A 27,217-nucleotide genomic window follows, 5' to 3' on the forward strand; every position below is an offset into this window, starting at 1 on the left:
TGGTTTCCTAGTTAAAAACTCAGTTACTGAGTATGTTGAAATTAAGAAGTCTGAACGCGAATATGTTTTTTGGCTAAAAATTTGTAAATCTGTGTTTACTGATTTAGACAAAGATTTTTTTATTGGTGTTATATATATATATCCCTCCCCAACAGTCGCGGTTGACAATAATGACGAATTTTTCAAATTCGAAAACAAGGCTTCTACTTCATGTAGTAACAACAAATATTGTATTATTCTGGGCGATGCAAATGCACACACTGCCTATTTACCTGATTAAGTGATTTTTGATGAATTTCTTCAAACACTTTTTGATTTAAGTGAGGATTTTATAGGCGAATTAAGCACTACAGAGGTCCTAGAATAATGATATTCCATTGAATAGGACATCTAAAGATACAAAAACAAATGCTAAAGGGTTTAAATTCTATTCTATTCTATTCTAATGAAGTTACATTTTTATTTTAAATGGGCGTATAGGCAATGATTATAGAGTTGGAGAATTTACTTTTAGAGATACTTCTACCATAGACTACGTAGCGTCAACAATTAACTGTTTTAAAATTTTGCAAATTTTGAAATAGTAAACACTGATCCCCTGTTCTCTGACGGCCATGCCCTCCTTTCAGTCACTGTTAATTGTTCTTTTAATTTCCAAACAATATTCCCAAACCGCATGTAAATATTAACCATATGGCGACGTCGAAACCACCAAAATTGCAGAATAGGTTGACAAATAAATTCGTAGAAAACTTGTGTCGAAAAAATAAACGAAGTTTTAGTTATGGTAAAAAATATATCACCTCATTCCTTCTAAACGCGAAAAAAATTTGGTCTCAGATCATATTGCGGAACTTTATGATTCGGCTACATCGACATTTCCTAAAAATTACTCATCTTTTCAATAAAAAAGATAAATCTAAAGCGTGTTTCGGGCCTCTTTGAGCTTAATAAAGGCAACGATACAACTCGGCGAGAAAGAAATGTATTTTGCGTAAGTCTGACCTATATAGACACGAATAAAATAGGGCGAGTAAAGTTTTAAAACAAACGATGAATATCTTAAAGCGGCACGCCTCCAGATTCATGCTAATTTTCATGAAAATTTTGAAAATGTCTTTAAAAGTATTATTCAGTGAAATAACCAAAAGGAAGCAATTTACACAATATCAATGGCACTTACAACCCACGTAAATTACTAAAAAGAGGACAAAATATTCAAAAATAGCCCTTTCTGCGTTAGTAACGCAGTAGAAATATAGTTATAAATACTGAAAAATCGGTCATTGACCGCACATAACATGTAAATTATTCCTAGAACTTTGAATCTTTACACTTTTCCTAAAATCTTAGTACATTTTTCTCAGGTTTGATTTTATTGAAATATTTTTCTCATCTGGAGGCGTGCAGCTTTAATACAAAAGCACAGATATAAAAATGAACGAAAACTCCGCTATGTTGAAAATTTTGAATAGTCTTAATACTGAATCTAAACGTAATAAAATACCAGATTTCTGAATATTACGAATATTATAAAAATACTAATGCTGATACTGAATATGATGACAACTTTAATTTTGAATGTGACATTAGTTCACAAGAAAACAATAATGTCTATAATGGTAAAACCTCTTCTGCAGAAATAAGTAAAGCGTTTCGGAAATGTAATAACTCAAAAGTTACATCACCGCAAGACTATATACACATGTATAACAAATATTTAAAGAGTACTGAACATATAATGAAATCAATTTACTGCGACTTCTTTAACAAAATATTTGATTCGGGTATTCTAGCTGATATCTGGTTAATAGGAACTATAACCCCAATTTTTAAACAGAAAAGGTCCCCACTCGCAGTGGAAATATAAAGACCAATAACAATATTAAGCGGTTTACAAAACGATGTTTACTGCGATTCTAAATGAAATAAGTTTCTTTTATTCAATAACTCATTAAACAAAAAAAGCAGGTTTTGGATTAACTATTCAACGTCAGACCAAGTTTTTATGTTAAAACTTCTTATAGATAAGTTAAGAGCTAAAAAGAAAAAACTATTTGTTCGTTCATTGATTTTTCTGCATCCTTCGACAAAATTTGGATAGTGGGTTTATGGAGCAAGTTACTACAAACCGGTATAAATGGGAAACTATTCCAGGTCATTTTTAACATGAATGCAGATATAAAGTCCTGTGTCACATTAAATTATAATATTTTTCCGTTTTTTAAACGCCAGTGTGGAGTCAGGCAAGGTGAAAATATGTCTCTGATCCTGTTTTATATTTATCTTAACGATCTAGAATCTTATCTTGCTATAAACAACAACGGAATCATAATTTAACGCCCAAATACTGACATAGGCCTATATTTAAAATTGTTTAACTTGTTCTATGCAGACGACACATTTCAAACCTTATTGAACGATTTTCATAAATATTGTCAAACTTGGAAATTGAAAATAAACATGAATAAAACAAAAATAATAATATTTGGAACGAACAAACCGAAAACTTATTACTTAATGGAGAACCAGTTGAAATTGTTAAAGAATATAAATACCTATGAGTTTTATTTTCACCTTCAGGAAGCTTTCTCAGTGCTAGAAAATTAATTTCGAGTCAAGCAAACAAAGCAATGCAGCTATTAAATGCAAACATATTTTACCTTGATCTTCCTTTAGATATTCAATTTAAATTGTTTGATCAGACTATACTACCAATACTAATTGCGAGGTCTGGGGTTTTGAGAATATTGAGATTATTGAAAAAGTACATTACGACTTTCTTAGATAAAATACGAAAGTAATAAAAGTACACCCCTCTATATGCTTTACGGAAAATTAGGCAGATCTCCCCTAGAAATTATAATTTAATCAAGAATTATTAAATTCTGGAGCAACTTAATTTCCGGAAATCAAAATAAAATACATAAAATATGTTACGGCAATATGTTGAATTCCAATACAAATAACAAATGGTTTAATTTGCTCAGAGATATTCTTTACTCCACCAGTCCACAGGGAACACCTTTTTTGGATACATCAAAGTACAAATAATCTTAAAATGTTAATAAAATTACTCTTATTGATTACTTTTTACAGAAAAAAACTGACGTAAAACTTGAACCATATCTAAAAGTCTTACCAAGCCATTTGAGACTGACTTTATTTCATTTTAGAACATAAACTACTGGTTGAAACTTGGCGGTGGTACAACTTCCGCGTCCAATACGAAAATAGAAAATGCATTTTGTGTCCACTTGACGAAATTGGCGACAAATTTCACTATTAATTTAAATGTCCATTTCTTTGACAAGAATAAAATTTATTCCGAAAACTTACTATAAGAGACCGAACGTCCCGAGGTTTGCGGAACTGTTTTCCGCCGATTCATTAAACATAATGCACATGTCGCAACAAATAATGAACCATTTTCGAAATTAAATAACAAAGGTTAACCGTGAAAATACAAAGCATGCAAATATTGCACATTACTATTAATACTTATGTCTTGCTTACCTTTCGTTAATCCCAAGAGCCCGAATCAATATGAATATTTCTATCAACAATAAATCCATTTATTATTTTTCACAGTGACAAGTGCGCGAGCATTCGATTTTCGACCACACCGTTGCTTCGTTACGCCGAAAGAGATTAAATCTTGGCCACGCTTACTTTTGATAATCTATGAATGAAAAATCGTGCTTCCCGTGCGTCACGGACATTGATAGTTAATTTGTAGAAACTATATCTCAGCGGTGTATTGATTTCAGTTTGTCCCGTTAGATTTGAATTTACCTATTCAATTTGTTTTTATATACGAAGATACTTTGTTTATCTAGAATATAAAAAACTTACTACTTCTTTTACACATTGATAAATTGTTACATACAAAAATTACTTTCTCAACCTGTTCCTTATATTACTTTCATTTAAGCTATAGTCATTCTATGTTATCGGATATAGTTTGAAAATATAATTAAAATGCCAACAATAAGAAAAAATAAAACTTTTTGATCATGTTGTTGCATTTACATGTATGTGACCTGATTCTAAATAAAAGCATTTTTGTTGTTGTTGTTTTTTGTGGTTTTTTTGTGTTTTTTTTTTGGTTTTGTTTTTGTTGTTTGTTGTAAGTAGTACTAAACGGAAAACGAAGAACATTTCTAGCTTCAAAGAATAGTCAATACAGGAATACAGCACGGTGATAGACCTTTTAAGTAGTTTGTAACGGAAAACTGAACCCGGTAAACCTCAGTGAATACAATAAAATTGACCAAACCAACGTCAAACGATGAGTTCGTAATTGAAAACCAAGCCCGGTCCTAGCCTCATTGGGTACAGTCAAGCTGCCCAAAACCACGGTGATTGGCCTTTAAATAGTTCTTAACGGAAAACTAATTGCGGTTCTAGTATCAGGGAATACATTGAAGCTGACTAAATCCACTACCTTTTAGAAAGTAGTCGGGCTTTTGTGCGAAAAAACAACTGAGTATCCTGATGGAGCACGCATGGTGTTCCAGTATCAATCTTTCTATATATCAGTTTTAATTTTTCATGAAAAGTTCTTCATATTTTTTTGCAATAAATGCAAAGTATGAATTATCTACTACCTCCTTGTAGGTAGTTTGGGATTTACGCAAATAACAAACCGAGTTCCCTGGTCGACATTGGGATACGGGGTGATACATTTTGGTAGAACTCATTTTTCTTTTCATATGTTTCTTTTTTTTATTCTGAAAAAAATGTTACTGATTTTAGAGAAATACAAATTATATTCTTTCAATTTATGATGTAGGGGGTGGGCGGTATAATAATATAAAACAAAACACATATTTGGATACATTACCATTAAATTTGTTTCAGAAAAATACTTTTATAGTAAATTTATAATCTAATAGTAGTAATATGTAGTATCTCATCTGTTAAAGCTGGTGTTGTATGTTCTATTTTGTCTCATTATCATATGTATATTTTGTTTAATTTCATTTTGTATGTCTTGTTCTGTTTATTGTCATGCTGTAAGTTCGCTTTAGTCTCGAATTGTATGTTCTGTTCTGTTTAGTCTCATGTTGTATGTTCTGTGCTGTTAAGTCTCATAGTGTATGTCCTGTGCTGTTAAGTATCATGTGGTATGTTGTGTGCTGTTACTTCTCATGTCGTATGTTCTGTGCTGTTAATTCTCATGTCGTATGTTCTTTGCTGTTAAGTCTCATGTCGTATGTTATGTGCTGTAAAGTCTCATGTCGTATGTTCTTTCCTGTTAGGTTCATGTATAATGCATACTCACCGCATTGAAAAATTAAGAATTATTTATGAAACAAAGTGCGGATTTTATTTTCTTTATTTTCACTGTATAAATTTATTTTTCACTGCAGTGAAACATATTTTCCGTATTTTCACTGGTACCTTGCCGGACTACCTTCCTCTAAATTAAACCAATACACAGAATTAAAAGGGAATTTTGCCTATTTATAGGTTAAAAATTTATAAAATAAACAGAAAATTTATGTTTTTTTTCCTACAAATACAGGATTTATTGTCAGCTAGTGGTATGAAAGTTATTATATTTCACCCGATGAAAAAAAATCCTGTATTTATAGAGGAAACTTGTATAAACTTCTTCTATAACTTCAAAATGCGAGAACACAACAGAGACAGCAACAGTAATGTTTGTAGGTAATTAGACAATTTCGTTTAAATTCTTTTAGGAAGAATGGCTTGTCTTATTTCAAGTAATTGTTAAAAATTAAAGTAAATATAAGTTACTAAACCTATGAACGGCAAACCATGTTGTGCTCTGACTTCCACTTAGATAATATTTATAATAGCCCAAAACGAAACAAATAATCTCAAATTATCATGCACTATGATTAAAATTGAGTCAGTGCATCGAAAACGTTACCAATAATACCAACAGAAACCAAATGATACATGTACCAAGTAAAAAGGAAATATCTAAACTATAAAATTGAACTATCAATACTGTAACTTTTCATTGAACATTTTATTTTAATTGGATAGGGAAAGGAAGCCTTATTTCGTACACATATTAAAGCAAAATTTGATTGTAATTTGATTGTATTTGACAAAAGAAATAAATCTAATTAGATTTATTTCTGTAAGATTTATAATAATAATAATAATTATAATAATAATAATAATAAAAAGAATAATAATAATAATAATAATAATAATAATAATTAAAATAATAATAATAATAATGATAAGATAATAATAATAATGATAATAATAATAAACATCATCATAATAATAATTCCTTTAATATTGCCTTCTATTTCAAAGAAAAATACAAGTTATTATATTGCCATAGGAAACTAAAAATAAATAAAGATTAAGGTGATGGCTCACACTTTCCAATAAACAGAATGTAAGAATTCATGAACACTGTTTCAGCTTCATGAATTTATGATTTCAACTTCACAAATGCAGGATTTGAACTTTGTCAATTTACTATTTTAACTTCGCGAATACACGATTTTTACTATTTCAAGTACACGAATTGACAATTTCAACTTAACGAATGTTTTAAACCTCGAGATTTCAATTTCATCAGTTTCTCTCTTTTTGTTTAGAATTCTAAAATACCATTATCATTAAATCATATCGTTAAATCAAAATTACAGGACTCACCATAAACGCAGAATACAAATCGTCAATCGCAAGTGTTCATTACGAGCCATATAGCCAAATTTATGCTAGACTTTACTTTGAACAGTAAAATTTAAACATGAAATATGTTGAAATTGTCTTAATAGATGTCTGCGGATTTTAAACAGAATGAATATGGGCTAAAAAGTAAAGGCTAGAATACCGTGTTGCGTTGTATATCTTAATACAAATAAAGAGATAATCGAATATATATTGTCGTTTATTGTTTGTTCAGTCAAAGATCTATCGATGCTTTACATATACAGTGCACTGACTATATAATCAGTATGCAACTGACATGTTAATAAATCTAGGAAATATATCATTTAGCTGGGTAAAACTTTATAATTTTAATGTTACTCTGGCAAATATCTGACATACGAAAGCCTAATATTAATTGAATATGGTATTGGTAAGGCGTTATAACGCGAAACAAAAGGAGTGATAACGCGAAAAGGGGCATTATCACGAGAATAAAGGCGTAGTAATTAACGCAAATAAAGGCGTTATAACGCAAAAATGCGTTATTACACGAAACAAAGGGCATAGTAACGCGAATCAAAAGACGTGATTACGTTTTATAATTTAGGCAGTTTTATATTGTAACATAAACATTTTTCTTTTGGTCAATTACAATTATAAAAGCCAATCTTTTGAAAAATATTACTGAAACAATTTGACAAGCTTAAAAGTGAGCATACTATCACTTTCATCGTGTAACTATGATGACTCTTTGGTGGAAATAAGAATACGTAGCTAGCTTTAAAACCCATCCTGTCCACGCAGCGAGCCATTACTTGATTATTTAAGTAGATTTATCTAAATTAATGATTTCCTAAAAAGGAACTTTTTTTGCACCTCACACCTATAAATGAACTTATAGTGAATACATTGAATAAACAATTAGAATACCATTGATAATGTCAGAGTGTACTTTTCGTACAGAGAAATTCGGTCAGTTTTATCATACATTACTTTGGATACATAGACACCAAATATTTTGGTAACAATAGCACATCGTTCCAAAATTAGCAAGATTCTTTGGTTGTCGGATGAACATGCATTATTTAAGACAAAAAAAAGAAATGCAGATCTAGACATAGTATGTCTTGATAAGGACCTTTGAATACGTGAAACACGATACACACGCGATACGACATTCAACTCGTCACTGTGTTACATTCTTTACAATACATGACTGAAGAAACAGGCTGAAGGGTTAAGGTGGACAAATTCAGAAGAATGATTTATTTCAAAGTTATTCTACGACTTTGTTTCGCTTTGTTTCATTTAGTGGGAAATGTGCATATGTATTCAATTGTGAAACGTCAAGGTAAGATTTTTTTACTTTTTAATAAAAGAACATAATTAGAAAATCAAATAAAAAAGGAATATAATTTTATAATAAAACATAATAAATCAATAATAAATTAATATATTAGCTTGATTAAGATACTTCTAACTCTACTTGTATATTTTTTTTTTGGAATTTGTAACCCCATACCCTGATATCACAAGGGGAAGCGTGGTCATAAACCGATTAGAGCTTTAACCAACTTTATCCTGGTAAAGCGGTATACATCTTAACGTTAGGCATCCACCCACACACACACCCACTGACTATACAGTGATTTATTGTCGAATAGGAACACAAACAACAAAATATATATATGGAAGCTTTATGCAACTTTATTCTATTTGTCATTGAATATATTTAAGGTAAATTAACGCTAAATTATGTGTCTATTAATATGTAAATGTTTTTCCTCCGCTACATGAACATTTTGCATAAAACATGTGTATCGGAATGTTATCTGCGTGAATGATAAGACAAATTGCGTATGTGTGTATATTGTAATATAATAACAAAGAGGACGAGTATCATGTGCACTTATTATACGGAAATGTCAGCACAAATTAACCATTATATCTAATTATGCATGCAATATTTTAATGAAAAACTTTTTTTTTAATTTTTTTTTAAGTGCCGAATTTTCAGTGGTATCAAGCCGGTCATGTGACATCCCACAAGATAACCGAGGCGTCTGGACTTGCTGCAAGTCGTAAACATCCGGGAGCTATTTATACTCACAATGATCATGGGGGCGCTGCTGAAATCTACGTCATTAATGCTTTAACTGGAGAAAAAGAGGCTACACTTACAATAAGTGGCGTCACGTCAAATGATTGGGAGGATATAGCTCTCGGGAAATGTCACCCTGATCCGAACAGTGGCTTTTGTATCTATATAGGTGCATAAGTTTTGTCTTTTTTTTCTTTTCTTTTAATTTGATTTGCTTTAATTGGTTGCTTGTAATTGACAGATGTCTATTTTCACTAGCCGAATGCATTCAAACCCCGTCAGGGGCAAGTTGTTGTTTCTTTGAGCAAGAAACTTTACACTCATTGCGCAGTACTGGTTGGTACCAGTGTAACGTTTTGGCATTTTTTTATAATTAACTAGTTTTGAATAAAGATTATCGTTTGCTGAAATGATTTTAGTGTAACTTTACAATTATGTTAATTGTTTATATTGCGACAATATATTTTAGTTTACGGTACTTTACAATATACGTTTAGTATACGTATTTTCAATGAACGTTTGATATCATATAATGTAATTAACGTCTCAGTGATCATGATCATTCTTATCAGCCAATGAAAATAAAGTCATGCTTGAGCGATTATCTCAGCAGGTATAAATACGGCGATTAGAAAAAAATTACTCAGTCTGCAGAGGAATTCACCGGGACCAGGTTACTTTATGTAATTGAAGCCTCGCTTCATACATAGAGGATAAGTTCGTCTACCTAACTGAAGCCTAGCTTCATAGGTAGAAAAGAAGAATTGGCAAAACTTAATACCCTTGTCTATCCAATTGAAGTCTAGCTTCATGGATATAGTGTCGTTCTAGTTTAGTTGTGAAATTGTATTTGACTCTGGGTACTTATAGATTTCCATATTTTCTGAAAGCCTCGCTATCAGGAAATTGGTAACATATAGGTATTAAAAATCCAGAGGTATACCAATAACGAATAAGTTTGTATAGATAAAACAGTTGGAACTTTGTAACAGTTGTAATTCCCCGCCAGCAGCTTATCTTTCTATCTAAATAGAAGCCTCGCTTCATAGATAGGGAGGTAGTTGCTGGACTATAGGAAATTATCGGGTTGCAGCGTGATATCTATAGCTTTTGAATTATTTCATAGTGTTATATTGTAAACATATTTACTGTATTGTGACTTTTAATAATTTAATAGTGTATTTTGGAGTATTAATTCAAGCTGATTGTTTATGATATATGATAATTTCATAATCATTTGTATCTAATCAAACGGCAGGTAGCCCAAAGAAAAATTTATTATATATTCGTTGTACATCCGCTCGGTACACGTTACACCAGGAAAGGATTGGAGAGTGTGTCTATAACCTTATAGCTCCCATACAATCGAAGTAAACAAAATTTGTATAGACCAAACAATAAGTGTACAGTTTCATTCTTACGGATATAACGACTTGCACTTAACGGGGTTTGAACCAAAGGAGCCAGCAATCCGTAGATTATTAACCCGACTCATTAACTATACCGATACCTGTATATAGCTTTTTTAACTAATTGCTTTACACACTTAAAACACAACATATTGTAAAATAATTGTAAAAAAAAAACGCGTATGTTTATGATCTCAAATGTTATATTATAAGAACTGAGCATTGCTTAGCATTGTATAGCTATTAAGTGTTTATTTTTTACGTTCCAGGCGACTTTGGTAACAGTGGCAAGGGAGCTCTGAATAATATTTACAGAGTTACTGAACCTGATGATCTAAGCAGTCAAACAATACATGTTGGTTCAAACGATAAATTAGAGTTCTCGTAAGCATCACGTCTAAAATTTACACGTCTAAAGTAAACATTATATCCGTACTAATACTTTGCTGTATAATGTGTATTATAATAAATCACAACATATCAGTTCATATACAAAATCTTTACTCTTGACTCTACAGATTTTATTCATTACAGATGGAACTTTGATGATTGTGAGACGTTGATGGTGGACCCAAGTGCCAATCTGTTCATAATTTCCAAAGTTTCAAACGGTCACGGTACTATTGCTCAGCTGCCAAATTCTGCTTGGGGTTCGAGCTCGAGAGTTTCTTTAAGCTCCACGGCGGTAGTTAACATTGAATCAGGCTCGAATGATCCTGTTGGTGGTGATATTTCTCCGAATGGGAATGAGGTTCTTGTAAAGGTATTTACTCCGTTATTAACCTTTTTTATAAAGGTTTCCACTACGTTATTACTCTTTTTATAGAGGTATTAACTCCATTATTGACCTTTTATAAAATTATTCACTCAATTATTGCCCTTTTGTTAAAATGTTTACTCCGACATTTCCTTTTTATAAAGGCATTTACTACCTTTCAAAAATTCATTTACTCCGTTATTTTTATGAAGGTATTTTCTCCGTTACTTCTTTTTATTTATAAAGGTATTTAATCCATCATTTCTTTTTTATATAGGTGTTTTCTCCGTCATTTCTCTTTACATAAGTATTTACTCCTTCATTTCGTTTAATATAAATATTTACTCCGTTATGTCTTTTTTATGAAGGTATTTACTCCGTTATTTCTCTTTTTATAAATCATTTACTCTGTTACAACGCTTTTATAATAGCGTATTTTCGTTATTACCATTTACTCCTTAACTCTCCTTCTTTCAAGGTATTAACTCTGATATTATCCTTTCATAATTTTATATACTCGGTTATTTCCCCTTTGTTAAAGGTATCCACTCTTATATCGACGGTATCCTTAAGTTTTGTAAAGTTATTTACTTGGTTTTTCATAACATCTTTAAGTCCGATTACCTTATTGATTTTTTTGCGACATGGCAACAAAGCATGACTTAAATTAAGTATTCGTCTAGAAGATTGGTGTCCATTACATAGCATTATCTTATCTAGTTATATAGTCGTGGCCGACAAGACCTTTCGAGAAATATGTAATTTTCGTTAAAATTCACAGCTGGTCCAAGGACTGGCATATGAATGTATTTTTTTAATTCAAATATCCTAAAATGCTCTAAGAAACTATGAAATAATCCCTTTTCCCACAGAAAACAATGTGTGTACGTTTCTATAATAAAACATCACATTCTCCTTATATTCCATTAACTCGTGAACTTTTTCAGCCAATCGCTGGCTATTTAGCAAGGAAGTAACACCTTATCTATAAAATTATTTTATTATTGCAGCTATAATACTATATCGTCTCTGTTTCAGACCCATCACAATATCTATTATTGGAATTTACACGGTTCAAATGACTATTTAGCCACGCTACAGACACCTGGGACAAAATTAGCATATAAAGATGAGCCCCAAGGGGAGGCCGTTTGTTGGGACGCAACTGGGCTCGGATACTACACTCTCAGTGAGGGACAAGATCAAATTCTTTATCACTACGTCAAATGATACTACACTCTTAGTGAGGGACAAGATCAAATTCTTTATCACTACGTCAAATGATAATCCTTGTGAAAATATAACATGTATTTATTTTTGACATTAAAATGTTAACATTTACTAATTTAGAATTTTTGTGCCACCTTTTTGAATATGTTGTCCCTCCTCCAAGTACATAACTTTGAATCGCAACATGAACATCCATATTTTTAACGTTCTCAGAAGTCTAGTTTTGGAAAGGTTTAAGGATGCCTGAAAATGATATATAATAGAAGTATAAGGAAAGGTATAGTATAGATGGATATTAAACGCGTGATCTGAAATGACGTCATCTTCATTAATACACAATTTCAACATACAGAATTCACAAATTCAGTATTTCAGCTCCATAAATTCACGATTTCAACTTATTTAAACTTCATGAAATCACGAGTTCAACTTCAATCATGAATTCACGATTTCAACTTAATGCCATCTGGTATCACACAAAACTACACAGAAGCAATTATTAATACACTTGGAATATAACCAACTAAACTAGTTATTACTTCAAATATTTAAAGAATTATTTTCTAGAATATAACCAGTCGTTTCATATAATTGTCAAATCAAAAGAATTAAAGTGAAATAATTAAGAATTGTGTCGTCGATAAAATACGATTACAATAAGAAAACCCTTCGAAACCTCTACATGTCCTCTCTCTATATGTAAATTAAAATAAAGCCGATCTTCTATCTTTAAGAAACGAACGTCTCTGCGCGCTATAAATAATTCTCGAGGCGCTGTCTTGGAGAAGACTTAAAAGTGATATGATGCACTTTTCCTTGGTAATATTACTGAGATAATTAGTTTGTAACATCACATAATTGTTTTGTTTTGTTTTTTTCAACAAAAATGAGCTAAAGACAGCTTTAATTATACAGAAACATTAACGCCTACTTTAATATCGAGCAAATCTAAAAATCATGATTTATTCAAATATCATTATATATACGCTTCTCTGATTATTGTGAGATCCATGAACCGAGAATTGTTCTTACAATATCTGTTGGTGATGAATTAATTAAAACTAATTAGTTTTATTGTATTTGTATGATTTGCAAGGGTGCAGCGGTCGATTGATCTTTGAAAAACTATGAAAACAACATATCCATTTGCATAGGAGCGTCACTTGAACTAAATGGAGATAATGAAATAATTCTTATTACAGCAATGGGATTATACAAATACAAATATTTTGCTGCTTTATATGTTTTGATAGTTACTATTGCATGTTATATTACAAGAAGCAACGGATCAAAATTTAAGTATAACATTTCAAGTTGGAAATTTTGTTTAAAATCCGACCATATTTTGTCGACGCTGACACAAGTAACGCTATCGCAGTGTGTTGATGAATGTGCCACACGAACAGACTGTCAGGCGGTTAACTATTTCAAGAGTTACCACATCTGTGAACTTATTCCGGAAAACAATGGTGTGTTGTTTGAAACTACAAAGGTCAATCGTGGATGCGTTTTGGTAAAAAAGGATGATATGATCACAACCGAGGTAATGTTTTTTAGATAAAAACGATTGTAGAATTTAAATACATATTTCTTTTGAGAAAATCAACCCAAGATTATAAAAAAGATCATTGAAGTAACAAAATTATAATGACGTCTAGGATTTTCATTATTATATTAAAGATGCATCGGTATAAATGCAAATGTGAATGTTTAAAGTGTGTTTTAAATCGAATGTTTGTTCATTTAATAGTGATTTGCAAAAGGTAAATATGACATTAAGACAATACAGTTTTTTATCTGAATAAAACTAAAGTAGAAACAGAAAAAAACAACAACACGATGACCAACAACAACATCAACAACATCATGCAATTACTGTTGGAATGAATACTGCTACCACTATTACTAATACTGCCGCGGCTGCTACATCTACTACTACTACTTCTACTACTACTGTTAGTGCTGCTACTGCTTGTGCTGCTACTGCTACTTTTATTACTAATGCTACTACAACTACTGCTTTTACTACTGCTATAAAGGCTGCTACTACTACAGCTACTGCTGTTTCTGTTGTTGTTGTTGCTACTTCTGCTCATACTACTAATGCTACTGATGCCTCTGTTGTTGTTGCTGCTACTTTTGCTGCTATTACGATTGCTTTTGCTACTATGTCTGCTACTACTTCTGCTTCTTCTACTACTACTGCTTTTACTACTGTTGTTGCTGTTGTTGCTACTACTGCTGCTAATGCTTATACTGTTACTGCTGCTAATGCGTCTGCTTCTACTACTGCTGCTGCTACTAATACTACTTCTTTTGCTACTTCTTTTGCTACAACTACTGCTGCTTTGACTATTACATGTAATGCCGCGGGTTTATATCTTTAACTTAAGTCTGAAACAGTCAAACACTTGCTCGATAACCAATACTGATTGATGAATTTCCTTACAATTAGATTAATGAAAGCTGTCCTTGTGGCGCGAGGGAGTCATGTGACCTTGAATTAGATGTGTCTTGCACGATTAAAGGTAAATATTATGTCTCCAGTGATAATAAATACAATATGAACTATTCAATTTAGAATTGCTCTCAACAGATAATGATCAAATTCTTTACACTGTAAATGAACAGGTATTTGGAAAAAAGCTTTCCCGCAATTATCTGTATTAAATAATTAAATAACAATATAATCATTCAGATCACACGTTAATATATTTTTTAAAATAATGTGTTCATATGAATAGGCTTCATTAACAAAGCTTTCCTTTTTCATAGAATGCGAAACTTTAACGATACAAAATGGTCGAGTAAATGGAAATATGCGGTCAATAGGATCTTCAATAACATACGAATGCAACCAAATGTACATTGCAACATTTCAAGAATCAGGAGCGACCTGCCTTGCAAATGGGACATGGTCATACACTCCCGATTGTACAAAAGGTTTTCCTTTTTGCTATATATAGGAACATTTTATGTTTTACTGAGTGGAATGGAAAAGAAAAATAAGTTAGCAAACAAAAAATCTCCTGGTAAAAGTTTGGCTGAAATGAAATTGAGATCAAAAGTAAAACAACTTTTCTTGAGTAAGGTTTTTGTACCGTTCCTTTCAGTGTATGTCTTTCTTTTTCTTTAAACCTATTAGAATAATAAAAGAAATGCATCAATATTAATAAGCATGACATTGTATATGTTATTGAATACGCCAATGGTTTGTTCGATATTACGGTCGCCACCATAATAGTACATGTTGTTTCACTATTTTAGTCAAAGAAAACCAGAAGAGAAATTTTCGAACTCTTTTTTGTCTCAATTTATTGCACATCATATACAAGTATATTACACATTGATATTGCACACATTCCTAGTGTATATTGGTCAATAAACCACTATATTTTAGATACTGAAGGTAATAACATTTGCAAGGGTTGTATACGTCCGAGAGATTGTCAAGATGTTAAAGCAGTTAACAAAACAGCAGAAACAGGGTTGTTTAAGATTTATCCAATTGGAAGCAATGGGTTTATGGTTCGCTGTGATATGGACACGCAACCTGGCGGCTGGACGGTGTTTCAACGCAGAGAATCAAATAGTGATTTTGAAAAAGACTGGGAAGCATATAAGGAAGGGTTTGGGCAGTTGGCTAATAATTTCTGGTTAGGGAACGATAAGATATGGAAACTTACAAGCAGAGGGCTGTACAAACTACGAGTTGATCTCATAGACCAAAATGGCTCGGAGGGATATGCGGAATACAGTTCTTTTTCAATCGGAAATGAGTCGACGAAATATGTCTTGAATATCGCTGGCCAAAGTGGAACAGCCGATGACAGCTTGATCGTGGGTCATAACGGAATGATGTTCAGCACTATTGACCGAGACAACGATACATATTTTAGATCTTGTGTATATCTTTTTAAGGGAGGGTGGTGGTACTCTGACTGTCAGGTTTCAAACTTAAACGGACCATATGGGAACGTCCGTTGTAATCGCGGAATGACGTGGAAACAATGGAGAGGTAATTGCGTGTTTATGAAATTTACTGAAATGAAAATTCGTCGAAAGTAACTACAATGTTTTGAGAACAGAGATAAAGCATGCTGTTTATTTGATAACTTTTTATTGCAGCAAAATCGCTTTAATTTCAATGAAAGAAATTAATATTTTGCGTTAGTGTCAAATATTTCACCGTAAGATGCACATAAACATTATAACATCATCTTATGTATATAACAATTGTTCTTTATATTATTCTGAAAAGTGAAATCCTTTAAAATCATTATTTTATTTTTTATAACTACCGCACTTAAATCATAATTTCCGTTTTGATAAATGATAGCGCTTTAACTTCATTATTTAAATTGTAATAAATGATATCGCTCTTAGATCATTATTTCGATTCTGTTAAATAATAGCGCTCTAAAGCATTTTCTAACACTATCGGAATTTTTTCTATATAAACAAAGAAGGCCCGAATCGTGCATTATTCTACAACAATGCACTCGCCGTTCTTATCATCTCCCTGTGCATTTTCACATTGAGGGCGCCATTTTGTTTGAAAAATCTGATAAACAAAGAAAAATTTGTTGCGAAAACTATTTAGAATGAAAGAAAATGGTCTTACTATGAAAATGAATCCGAACATCAATATCTTTAATTCAGTCGTTAACGCTGCACAGACGTTTAAACTGTTGTTTACGTGACGTCACAATGTAGCGCCAAACAGCACGTGCAAAACAATCAAATCAAGTACGCTATTTCAATATCGCAAACGAGTTAAGTTTTACATTTATTTCACTTTTAATAATTTGTATTTCGCTTGAAAAATTATAGAGTGAAATAAAATAAACAAAGTTTTACTAACGTTTTCAAAATTCGTTATTCTCAAAATGTTTCTAAATACGGTAGATTTAACGACAGTTTTTTCAACCCACTGGAACAGCCTTTAAAGAACGTTTCTATTGGAAATTCTGAGGCGAAAACAAGTTTAATCACCAAACATAATGTACAACTTTATAATAATAATTATAATTTATATCTTTTCTTGACGTGTTGGAATGAAAATAGATATTAATTCTTCGTGCATTATTGTATAATAATACACGTTTTTCGTTCAAATGCTTTGTAATTAATCACTCAGGCCTATCGGCCTTCCTGATTATATTACTACGCATTTGAACTCAAACCGTGCATTATTCTACAACAATGCACTAAGAATTTATATCTATTTCCTTAATTTACGTTTGGAAAAAATCATAGCGCTGTATGTTTTTTTTTCTGATAACGCCCTGAACTCTTATTTTTCCGATAAATTACAGCGCTTTTAAAGCATCATTTCAATTCTCATAAATGATGTCGCTCTTAAAATCATTATGTCGATTTTGTTAAATAATAGCACTCTAAAATCATTATTTTCATTCTGATAAATGATAGCGCTTTAAAATCATTGTATAAGTTCTGTTAAATAGTAGCGCTCCAAATTTATAATTTCCATTCTGATTAATATAGCACTCAAAAATCATTATTTCCATCCTGATAAATAATAGAACTCTAAATTTTTTATTTCCTTTCTAAAAAAATGATAATGATCAAAGAGCTTAGTTTTTATTGTGATATGCTGATATAAAGGGCATCTAAAACATTCTTGAATTTCTTATGCCTTTGTACTTTTACACAAATCATTTTAACAACATCTGTTTTCTAAAGCAGCATGCCTCCAGTTTATGCTAATTTTGTAAAATTTTGAAAATGTATTGAAAAGTAAACATTTTGAAATAAACAATAAAAAGGTAATTGATATATTGTAAACGGCATTTACAATCCGTGTGAATTACCAAAATGATGTCAAAATATGCAAAAATAACCCTCACTGCGTTTATTACGCAGTAGAAATATAATGATAAATACTTCAAAATCAGTGTTCAAAAGCACAAAACATATGAATTATTACTCAAATATTTAAATCATTTTACTGTTCTTTAAATATTCCATAAATATAGAGAGCACAACAGAGCGTCATATATACTCCAGACTTGGTAAACTATCTATTACTTTTGAGATGGATACTTGAAGCTTTGCTAATTTAAACTTGTTGCTAATAAATTAATTAGAACTAAATATTCTCGCTTCGCCTTAGTGATTAAGAAATCGGTATTGTATTCGCATAAGATAATTATAAAATGCATTTTTTCTTTAGATGGCAGTGTCGGTTAACCTTGAATAAATGGAATACGATCTCTTATTACAGAGATTGGGTCGCACAAACTTATAGTCATATTACATGCTTTCTTAGCACCAATTTATGTTGCGTATCAATGACCAAAGGAGTCAATGTAAAGTACAATATTTCGAGCTTTAAAAACTACTGTTTACAGCAGGACCGTTTTTTACGACGCTGACACAAGTATCGCAATAGCATTATGTGGATGAACGTGCAACAGGAACACACTGTCAGGCTATTAACTATTTCAATCTTTATCACGCCTGTGAACTTATTCCGGACAATGATGGTGCGCTGTTTGAAAGACTCCATCATGTATCTTCGTTCATGAAGCTGACATGGACCTAAGTAATGTACTTTAATGAGCATAAATATCTCAAAAATATGATGAGTTCATGAAGGTAATTTAAAGCTGAAATATCGTTTTAAACGTACAAAATATGTTTAATATGGTACACTTGATGAATTGAAATTTTATGATTTGATTTAAACGCCTGTTTTTTTTTCTAGTATGAATTATACGAATCGTTTGTAATAACCAATTTGATCAAGATCTATTTCTAAGTGATGTTATATTACCAAAAGGTTAATGACAAATGTTCTTGTAACCCTAGGGAGTCATGTGATATCGAAACTGATGTCTCATGTGCGATAAAAAGGTAAATACTATTTTCATATCTTGTTCTTCTGTTGTGATGTTTTGGGGTTTTTAAAATAACTGTTTTTTTTGCAGACGGGAAAGAAGTACACAAACTAATTACCCTTTCTATAATATTATTGTACGTATATTGAAAAAGTTACATTACTCTACATTTTTTGTATATTTTCGTAAATAGTCTTGTCCCATGTCAATTCACGAGAACATAAAGCTTTACAATAACACATTGGATACATAATTAAATGTGATTAACCGCTCGTTTGTTCTTGCTGGAAAGAGTGTGAAAGTTTTAGGATTCAAAATGGTCAAGTAAAAGGAAATGTGCAGTCCATAGGAACTTCAATGACATACGAGGGCAACCAAATGTTTATTGCAACATTTCAAGAATCAATCGCGACTAATCTTGCAAATGCCGAATGGTCATACGCTCCAGATTGTAAGAAAATGTTTACGTATCATTGCACTAGTATCTTTTATATATGTTGCAACATATCTCTTAGAAGAAAATTTAACAAAAATTCAAACATGCTTCAGTTTTTGGCCTAAATGATTAAAAACCGATTTTTCTTCGAACAATGGCCACATAGTACTTGTTTTTTTAGGATTATGTCACTTACATTCTTATATATGAATAATTTACTAAATAATAATTATCAACATTCTAATATTTGATGTTTTTCTTCTTATTACATTGTACCTAATGTATAACAGGGATTAAGGGCAAAAAGTATGTCAATTGCTTTTTGTTGAACTGTTTCCGTCCTTTCATCAATTTGTCTTTTGCGATTGCATAAAATCTATATTAGCAGTTTACGTTTTAAAACATACTTTACACAAGTCAAAGTCACTTTTACTTGAATCTTTCAAATTTTCTGTATTTAAGATACTAATGGGCATAACATTTGCAAGGGTTGTTTACTTGCGAGAGATTGTCAAGATGTTCAAGCAGTTAACATGACAGCAGAAACAGGAGTGTTTGAGATTTAACCAACAGGAAGCAATGGCTTCATGGCTCGTTGTGACATGGACACGACAGCTGGCGGTTGGACGGTGTTTCAAAACATATAATTACATAGTGATTTTCTAAAGACCTGGGAAGTATAAGGAAAGGTTTGGTCAATTGAATGACACGTTTTGGTTAGGGAACGATAAGATATGGAAAGTTACACACAGTGAGCAGTAAAAGCTACGAGATTATCTCAAAGATCAACAGGGTATGCCAAAAACGATTTATTTTAAATAGGAGCTGATACGACGAAATGTATTTATAATATCGCTGGGCATAGCGGAACACGGATAGTTTGATTGAGAGACACAACGGAATGAATTTCATTAATCATCACCATGATACTTCTATTAAGTATGATTGTGCAGAATATTATAAATGAGGCTGGTGGTATTGCGACTGTCAGTCACCGAATATAAATGGGTCATATGGAGATTATCGGTTGAAATTACGAAATGACTTGGAAAGATTGGAGAAATCCATGCGTGTTTATTAGACTTACGAACCATAATTGGGTGCAATAATGTTATATTTAATACTTTTAATATGTTCTCGTTATATCTAATCAAACTTTGCTAACATAAATTATCATCAAACAGAAATTCCATTATGTTGTTGTTTTGTTTTTTCAATTAAAAATTCAATGTTAACCTATGTCATTTTTTTCAATCGTTTTAAAACAACCACACCAACAGAAAACAATGTATTTTTACACTTCAATCTATTTGAGATAGACACTTCCATAGAACTATCGATTATTTTATTAATTTAAGGACATTTATTTTACAGTCATCTTAGTTATGAGTAGTTATTCAATCCGGAAGTTTAAAATATAAAAGTAAAAATCAATAAGAGTCAGCGCCGTTCACTATGATAGCCCAAAGCACACGACTACCTCATGTTTACTGATATATTCTGAAGAAAATAAAGAATGTCAGAATATTCAAATCCAAACACTTATTATAAATAATAACTACATGTATATAATTGTTCGATGCTGAAGATTAACACCAATGTTCAAAGCTTTTTTGTGAAGAAACTCACAGACGAGTTATTAAAAAAAACCATCTATAAACCCTGTACTTAGTTACACCCGTCTGAATATTACGCGACACCGGTAAAAACAACACACGACCATGCCACTCAGAAATCCCCTGCTTTGGTAAGGACTTTGAGCCTTATATTGCTGTAAAGAAGACCCTCAAAACTAATGGAAAACCAAATCATAAACAGAATCAGACTAAAAGTGTTTCGTATTTTATTTAATATACCCTTTACATACATAACCCTAGAAAACAACATGTCATGCGAAAATATCCCGGCCATTTTGCTTTGGTTATTGCTTCGGGCCTGATAATGCTTTGAAGAAGATCTTACAAAATAAAGGGAAAATGAGGATCCCTGGTTTGAGTACAAGTCAGGTTGCACCTTTTCTCTCCCTAAATGACAATTGCAATGATTGTGATGTCATCCTGCTGCTGTTTCTCAAACATGATGATAGTGGTCCTTATTATTGTAAACTATTAGGCTGATGATTAAAGAATTGATGAGAAACTACACTTATTTTGATGGTGGTGATGATGATGATGTTGATAATGATGATGATGATAACGATGATCACACTGTTGATTTTGCTGGTATTCCTCATAATCATGATCATGCTGTTACTCTTCATTTAATAATTGAAGAAAAAAATGTTATTGATGATGATGATTCAATGATTGTGATGATGATGATTATGATATTGATGATGGTTGGCATACTTTTGCATCTAATACTGATGATTATTTTCTTAATAATTGAAATAGTCATGTTGCTGATGATTCTGATAATAAGTAATAGTATGTTGATTGCTTTAATGAGGATGGTGCTATTGAAGATGATAATGATGAATGTGAGGGTAAGAAGAAGCATATTGATTGGTATGCTGCTGCTGCTGATGATAATAATGATATGTTGATATCCTTTGAATGATTTTCTTTAGTTTACTGCAGTAAATTAAAATGATCTGGAATCAAATTCTAAATATTTGTTTACGATAAAATATAATAATTGCTGTACTCTAGTCAGTGTGTGTTGTTTAAGTCAGCTACATTTCTAATAAAGGTGCTCTTGGTAGGGTAAATTTCTACTTGATATTTCCTATTTAAAGAAAAGCAATGTTGAGGTGAATATATGTGTGTCACAAATTTAAATGATTTAATATTTATAAGACCCAGTTTAACTCTATCTAGGTACATTTATGATCTATTAATCAAAGATGCAAGTATCTGACAATAACAAATAAAGACAAAGGTATATCTAGAAAGGACCATGTGCATCAGTTTTAATTTCAATGATGTTCTATAATTCAAAGATTAATTAAACATTAAAGAAATGACATGGCTACGCCCGTTATGAATTATTACGGGAACGCGGCAAGGCACCGAGGAAAATTTCAAGAACAAAGAGAGAAGAGCGACACCAAGGAAGACCCCCGTTCACACATTGCATTGTTTAAATTAACAATTTAGTAATTAAAGTTGAACAACCTGAAGGATTTCTTACATACCAACATAAAACAGGTAATTAGGTAAATAATTTTCCTTTTATCCTAGACTAAAATTTTGTTTTTTGTTTTTGGGGTTACAGTGAACACTTATGCACTTATTGGTGAAATGAACGAATTTCCATTTTACTGCATGAAGGAAGAGCAAAAAATGCCCTTAAAAGAAATTTAATAAATTTAGGCAACGAATTTAAAGGGAATGTAAAACAGACGTTTGCAAGTTAGCTGCATAGCTTCAGTCACAATAAAAAGGGAATTGAAAGTCTTCAGTCGGGAATTGAATCCCATAGCGAGAGGGCAAAGTTGGTTTGGAAAGTCAAGTACCATCAGCTCAGCATCGCCCTGAAGCAGAAATTAACTTAAAGAAGATGAAATTTTGTTTTGATCAGCTGTTCTTTATTGGAAATATATTCTCAGTGAGTAATATTTTGTTGAACGACTTGCAACCGCTATATGAACACATCTGCTGATGTTTCAAAATTTGCCAGTTCAATGTTAAATGTTTAATTCTGCTTAAGCCGGTGCTCGGAGGCGTGAACGGTAGCATGCAATTACCACTACCACCCTTAAACAGGCTCAATCAATCCAAGTCTGTGACATTTTCAATTTTGCCGTGTTGTGCTTTCTTTAGGAATTCTGCTTTTCTCTTTTTGCTGAAAGAACAGATGCAAACGTTATGCACTTGCATTGGAATGAAAAGAAAAAAACAAGATAAAACCATTATTTTACTTGCATACAATATCATTGGCAAAAGAGTAGACGAAAAATACATTCAAAAGAAGATTTAATAAAAAGCTTAATTTGATAGATAGATAGATATATAGATTTATTTCGGCATAAAGGTAAACATGTTACATGATAAACAAACACAATATAGATTAAAACAATTACAAATAAATAAATAAATAAATAAATGAATAAATACTATATTATGTAAAGGATTTTACTTTTAATTTATAAAGAGATGTAAACAAGATGTATTTACTTAGTATTTTAGATCAATTTAAAGTTCTTTAGAGTCTTACATAATGACGGTTCAAAATGAGGAATTTGAAATCTTCTTAAGATAGAGAGAATTAAAGAATCCCATAAGAGCGTACAAAACGATAAAATTGTAAAAGTTGCAGGCTCGGTAATGGAAAGTGCAATTTACCATCCATGCCTGCAAGCATCGACTGAAGCAGAATTCAACATTAATCATGGTAATGATGAAACTTTGAATTTAGAAACATCCGCAGTTATATGCATATGGTGGTTATCATGGAACCTTCAATGTGACACTTTCGTGCCATTCAATGAAAAGCGATGTATGGTCCCGAAAATAAGAAATTTCCTCACCTCTTAATTTTTCACAATTGCAGCAACTTAGAAATAAAAGGTATACTAGACTTCAGATTGCATACCTTTTTATCATACCATTACATGAAATTTCAAAAAGTTTGTAAAGAAAAGATTTATTGTCATATTTCAATTTCAAACATATTTTGTTCTGGTGCCAAGGGAATGTTCTAATCAGGACAATGCAATTTCATTCTCAGCTCTGCCTCTGTGTTCGTTATATGTTTTATTCATATACACCTTATTACGTTAATGGCGTGGCTAAAAAATGAGGTTATAAAACATTGAAAAGTCATATGTTATTCAAAATATAAATTATTGATGAGAGTCTAGTTTTAGACAGGCTTGTTGAAAGTTCTTAATAGTGTCGTTGTAAGTGGATTATTGTTCAGTTTTCGGTCGGTTCAGAATTTGTTTTTTGGCAACTGCAAAGAATACTGTGGTTTAGTACTACCAGCATAGTAACATTAACTTACATAAGAAGCCGTGCTGCAGGAATGGGCTACTACAAAACGATCAAAACTATTTCTGTATTGTGTTTTTCGTTTGTAACTATTACATTAAGCATTTTCACAAATGACGAACTAAAAGTTAAGTTCAGAATTTCGAGTATGAAATTTTGTTTAAAATCTGACGATATTTTGACGACGTTGACACAGGTTTCGCTATCGCAGTGTGTAGATGAATGTGCAACAAGAACAGATTGTAAGGCTATTAACTATTTCAACCGACTTCACACATGTGAGCTTATCCCGGACGATGATGAGGAGCTATTTGAAAATGCCAGGAGAAATCGTGCATGTGTTTTCGTAAAAAAGACTGACATGGATGTAAGCGAGGTATGGATGTAAAGAAAATCGCACTTGTGGAATGTTCAGAATTGATTTCATTTTAATAATCAATAGATGTCTTTTTCTACTTCTATTAAATTAAATGCATATTTATAAAATGACAGATAACATATTTAAAAACACAAATTATTTTGTTTATTTTGATATATTTATATTTTCATACAAATATCTAATATTTCTCAGAGGCGTGAGGCGTGGGGGAAGATGCACTTTTTCATTATCTATTACATACAGACTCTATCAAACCGAATTTTCACGAACTTTGATGTGATTAATGCTTCCTAGGGATCACTCTATAGCCATATTTTTATTCCGAAACGCCTTAGTCAAATATTTTTTGTTGTAAATGTTGGCCTACAAAGTTGTGTAGTACAATGCATGTCATTCATTTCATATAATTTCTTTCACTAGATAAATGACAAGTGTGCCTGTGACGCTGCGGAGACTTGTAATGTTGAACCCGATGCTTCATGTGCCATTAAAGGTAAATATTGATTCTTGATTTCTTGATTTATGGAGGATATGTTTCCAAATCAACGGTATTTGTATATTTTATTTGACAACACCACCAACGCAATGACAGGAAATTTGGTCATTCATTACTGCCAAAAACTTTAACAGTGCTTTTATGAAAGTATTGTGTCTGGAAAATCGTTTTTCAAATACCCAACCCATCCATCATAATACTAAACATAAATATACTAGCCTTCCACTTACGGGTTTTGAATTTGTGCGTTTAGCAATCCTTGATTTACTAGTCTTCAACGTTTACCGGGTGGCCACGCTAAATCTATATTCATGATTGTGTTAGATCGCACAGGTAAAATAATGACAACATTTTTCATCTTAAAATTAATATGGGAAAATACAGAAATTTGACCATATCTTACTTCTTTTTTGTAATTTCAAAATAAAATCTTATGAAACAGTGTCTCGCAATTTAACTACCATTGTTTAAATGAATCCATTTAGCTACATGTTAGGTGTATGTGTTTGCTTGTTTGGTTCTTTTTACGGCGAATCAACACAGTAAAGGTCATATAACGCCGGAACAGGAAAGATGATTTTGGCTAACCTCGTGTGTTACAAACTTCAACACCAAGGGTCAAAACCACCTCAGCTGCTGAAGCTGTAGAAGTATAGACTCCAATTATTCAAACCCATTTTGTCGCCTCTTACGATCACATAGGGATAAACTTAAGTTGCAATTCTTATGCCTCGAACATCGACGGCAACCCCTCAACCACAAAGGGAAAAGTGGTATGAAAAACACATTTAGAGTTACCTTTAGATTCTATATATTGTATATAGGTCATCAGGAATAGATAAATCATAAAAAAATCACAATAAAATTGTTGTACATGTAAAACAAGATCATGAACATACAAAACAACGCTGGACATTAATTCAATTAATGTCTTTTAAACATTTCAACCAATAATAAATTGTTAATAATTTAAACAATATATTTCTACAAAGACGTTTAAGTCGGAATATACTCGTAAACAACAAATCTCGAAAGCAGTTATCATGTTTGAATCAACGAGCACATGCAAATGAATAATGTATGTAGATCTTATCAAAATATTATTGATTTAGTTTAAAAGGAACGCTAACTAAAAGCCTGCGTATTATTATCTCGTATTTTGAAACCATTCACTCTTTCTTGTTCATTTTTTAAAGTACAATCCACAATGTATATGCCAATATGGAAATAAGTTTGATTCAAAATAAATTCAAACTATTAAATGAATTTAATAGTACATATTGCTTTCATATGTATACCTGACACTAAGTTAATGTTTCAGAAACCTTTTACGAGATAAAAAAGGGATACCGGTGGGTTTTGTAAACGTTTAACTTAATACGGTCTTTGTCAAATCTGGATTAAAGGCTTAAAAATTTGCAAATGTCTCTTGTCGCTATCATATTCATCTTTCAAATTATAACCATTGTTCATATATATACTTTGACACTGTTATAAGTTAATGGCAAAACATGGCCATCGGGCATGCATATCTAAATCGAAGATAGCATACAATATATACAGTCGAACTCGCTTATAACGAATTATCGTTAATAACAAACTAATTCTGAATTCCCCGGCCGATTCCTACTTTATTTTATATTAAATTCAATCACATTGCTTAGTTCGTTCTCTATTAAAACGAATTTTCGGCTATAGCGAATCATTTTTTCACGTCAAACCGGCGAAAAATACGTAAAATTCGTCGGTTAAAACAATCTGTTATAATTGAAATATGATGGTGCAACGATTAATTTTGAAATTGCTTATGGTTTAAATTCTATTGTATCATAGTTTGGAGACCTTTCTGTTGAAAATGTGTCAGGGTTAAATCGTATACATATACATGCACAGTGCGTTAACTGGAGTGCGGGTATTAGTTACCCGCACTCCAGAGCATGCCCATTGATTGGCTAATTTTT

The 27,217-nt window shown here is 31.7% G+C and overlaps 3 protein-coding genes across 3 annotated transcripts; all 3 read left to right on the forward strand.

Annotated features, from left to right (window-relative positions):
• The first annotated feature begins 7,784 nt into the window (after window positions 1-7,784).
• LOC132746447 (uncharacterized) lies at window positions 7,785-12,241 on the forward strand. Its single transcript, XM_060735596.1, has 5 exons — window positions 7,785-8,002; window positions 8,655-8,921; window positions 10,431-10,545; window positions 10,696-10,924; window positions 11,957-12,241. The coding sequence occupies exons 1-5, from the start codon at window positions 7,912-7,914 to the stop codon at window positions 12,146-12,148; spliced, it is 894 nt and encodes a 297-aa protein (XP_060591579.1). The 5' UTR covers window positions 7,785-7,911; the 3' UTR covers window positions 12,149-12,241.
• A 938-nt stretch (window positions 12,242-13,179) lies between these two features.
• Window positions 13,180-16,597, forward strand: LOC132746448 (fibrinogen-like protein A). Its single transcript, XM_060735597.1, has 4 exons — window positions 13,180-13,691; window positions 14,604-14,676; window positions 14,924-15,091; window positions 15,549-16,597. The coding sequence occupies exons 1-4, from the start codon at window positions 13,353-13,355 to the stop codon at window positions 16,214-16,216; spliced, it is 1,248 nt and encodes a 415-aa protein (XP_060591580.1). The 5' UTR covers window positions 13,180-13,352; the 3' UTR covers window positions 16,217-16,597.
• A 7,671-nt stretch (window positions 16,598-24,268) lies between these two features.
• On the forward strand, window positions 24,269-25,277 carry LOC132746449 (uncharacterized). The gene is made up of 2 exons (XM_060735598.1): window positions 24,269-24,757; window positions 25,181-25,277. The coding sequence occupies exons 1-2, from the start codon at window positions 24,416-24,418 to the stop codon at window positions 25,262-25,264; spliced, it is 426 nt and encodes a 141-aa protein (XP_060591581.1). The 5' UTR covers window positions 24,269-24,415; the 3' UTR covers window positions 25,265-25,277.
• The last annotated feature ends 1,940 nt before the right edge of the window (window positions 25,278-27,217 follow it).

Source organism: Ruditapes philippinarum, unplaced genomic scaffold (assembly GCF_026571515.1).
Source record: "Ruditapes philippinarum isolate M1 unplaced genomic scaffold, ASM2657151v2 ctg612_1_1_1_1, whole genome shotgun sequence".
In the NCBI taxonomy this organism is placed as follows: Eukaryota; Metazoa; Mollusca; class Bivalvia; order Venerida; family Veneridae; genus Ruditapes; species Ruditapes philippinarum.

What these genes read in the sequence shown, in the direction of transcription:
- LOC132746449 (XM_060735598.1), top strand. Translation starts at nt 24,416, where the DNA reads ATGGGCTACTACAAAACGATCAAAACTATTTCTGTATTGTGTTTTTCG. An exon ending in CTGACATGGATGTAAGCGAG is followed by an intron (nt 24,758 to 25,180) that starts GTATGGATGTAA and finishes TTCTTTCACTAG; the next exon opens with ATAAATGACAAGTGTGCCTG.
- LOC132746448 (XM_060735597.1), top strand. Translation starts at nt 13,353, where the DNA reads ATGGGATTATACAAATACAAATATTTTGCTGCTTTATATGTTTTGATA. An exon ending in TGTGTCTTGCACGATTAAAG is followed by an intron (nt 14,677 to 14,923) that starts GTAAATATTATG and finishes CCTTTTTCATAG; the next exon opens with AATGCGAAACTTTAACGATA. An exon ending in CACTCCCGATTGTACAAAAG is followed by an intron (nt 15,092 to 15,548) that starts GTTTTCCTTTTT and finishes ACTATATTTTAG; the next exon opens with ATACTGAAGGTAATAACATT.
- LOC132746447 (XM_060735596.1), top strand. Translation starts at nt 7,912, where the DNA reads ATGATTTATTTCAAAGTTATTCTACGACTTTGTTTCGCTTTGTTTCAT. An exon ending in TTCAATTGTGAAACGTCAAG is followed by an intron (nt 8,003 to 8,654) that starts GTAAGATTTTTT and finishes TTTTTTTTTAAG; the next exon opens with TGCCGAATTTTCAGTGGTAT. An exon ending in AACGATAAATTAGAGTTCTC is followed by an intron (nt 10,546 to 10,695) that starts GTAAGCATCACG and finishes TATTCATTACAG; the next exon opens with ATGGAACTTTGATGATTGTG.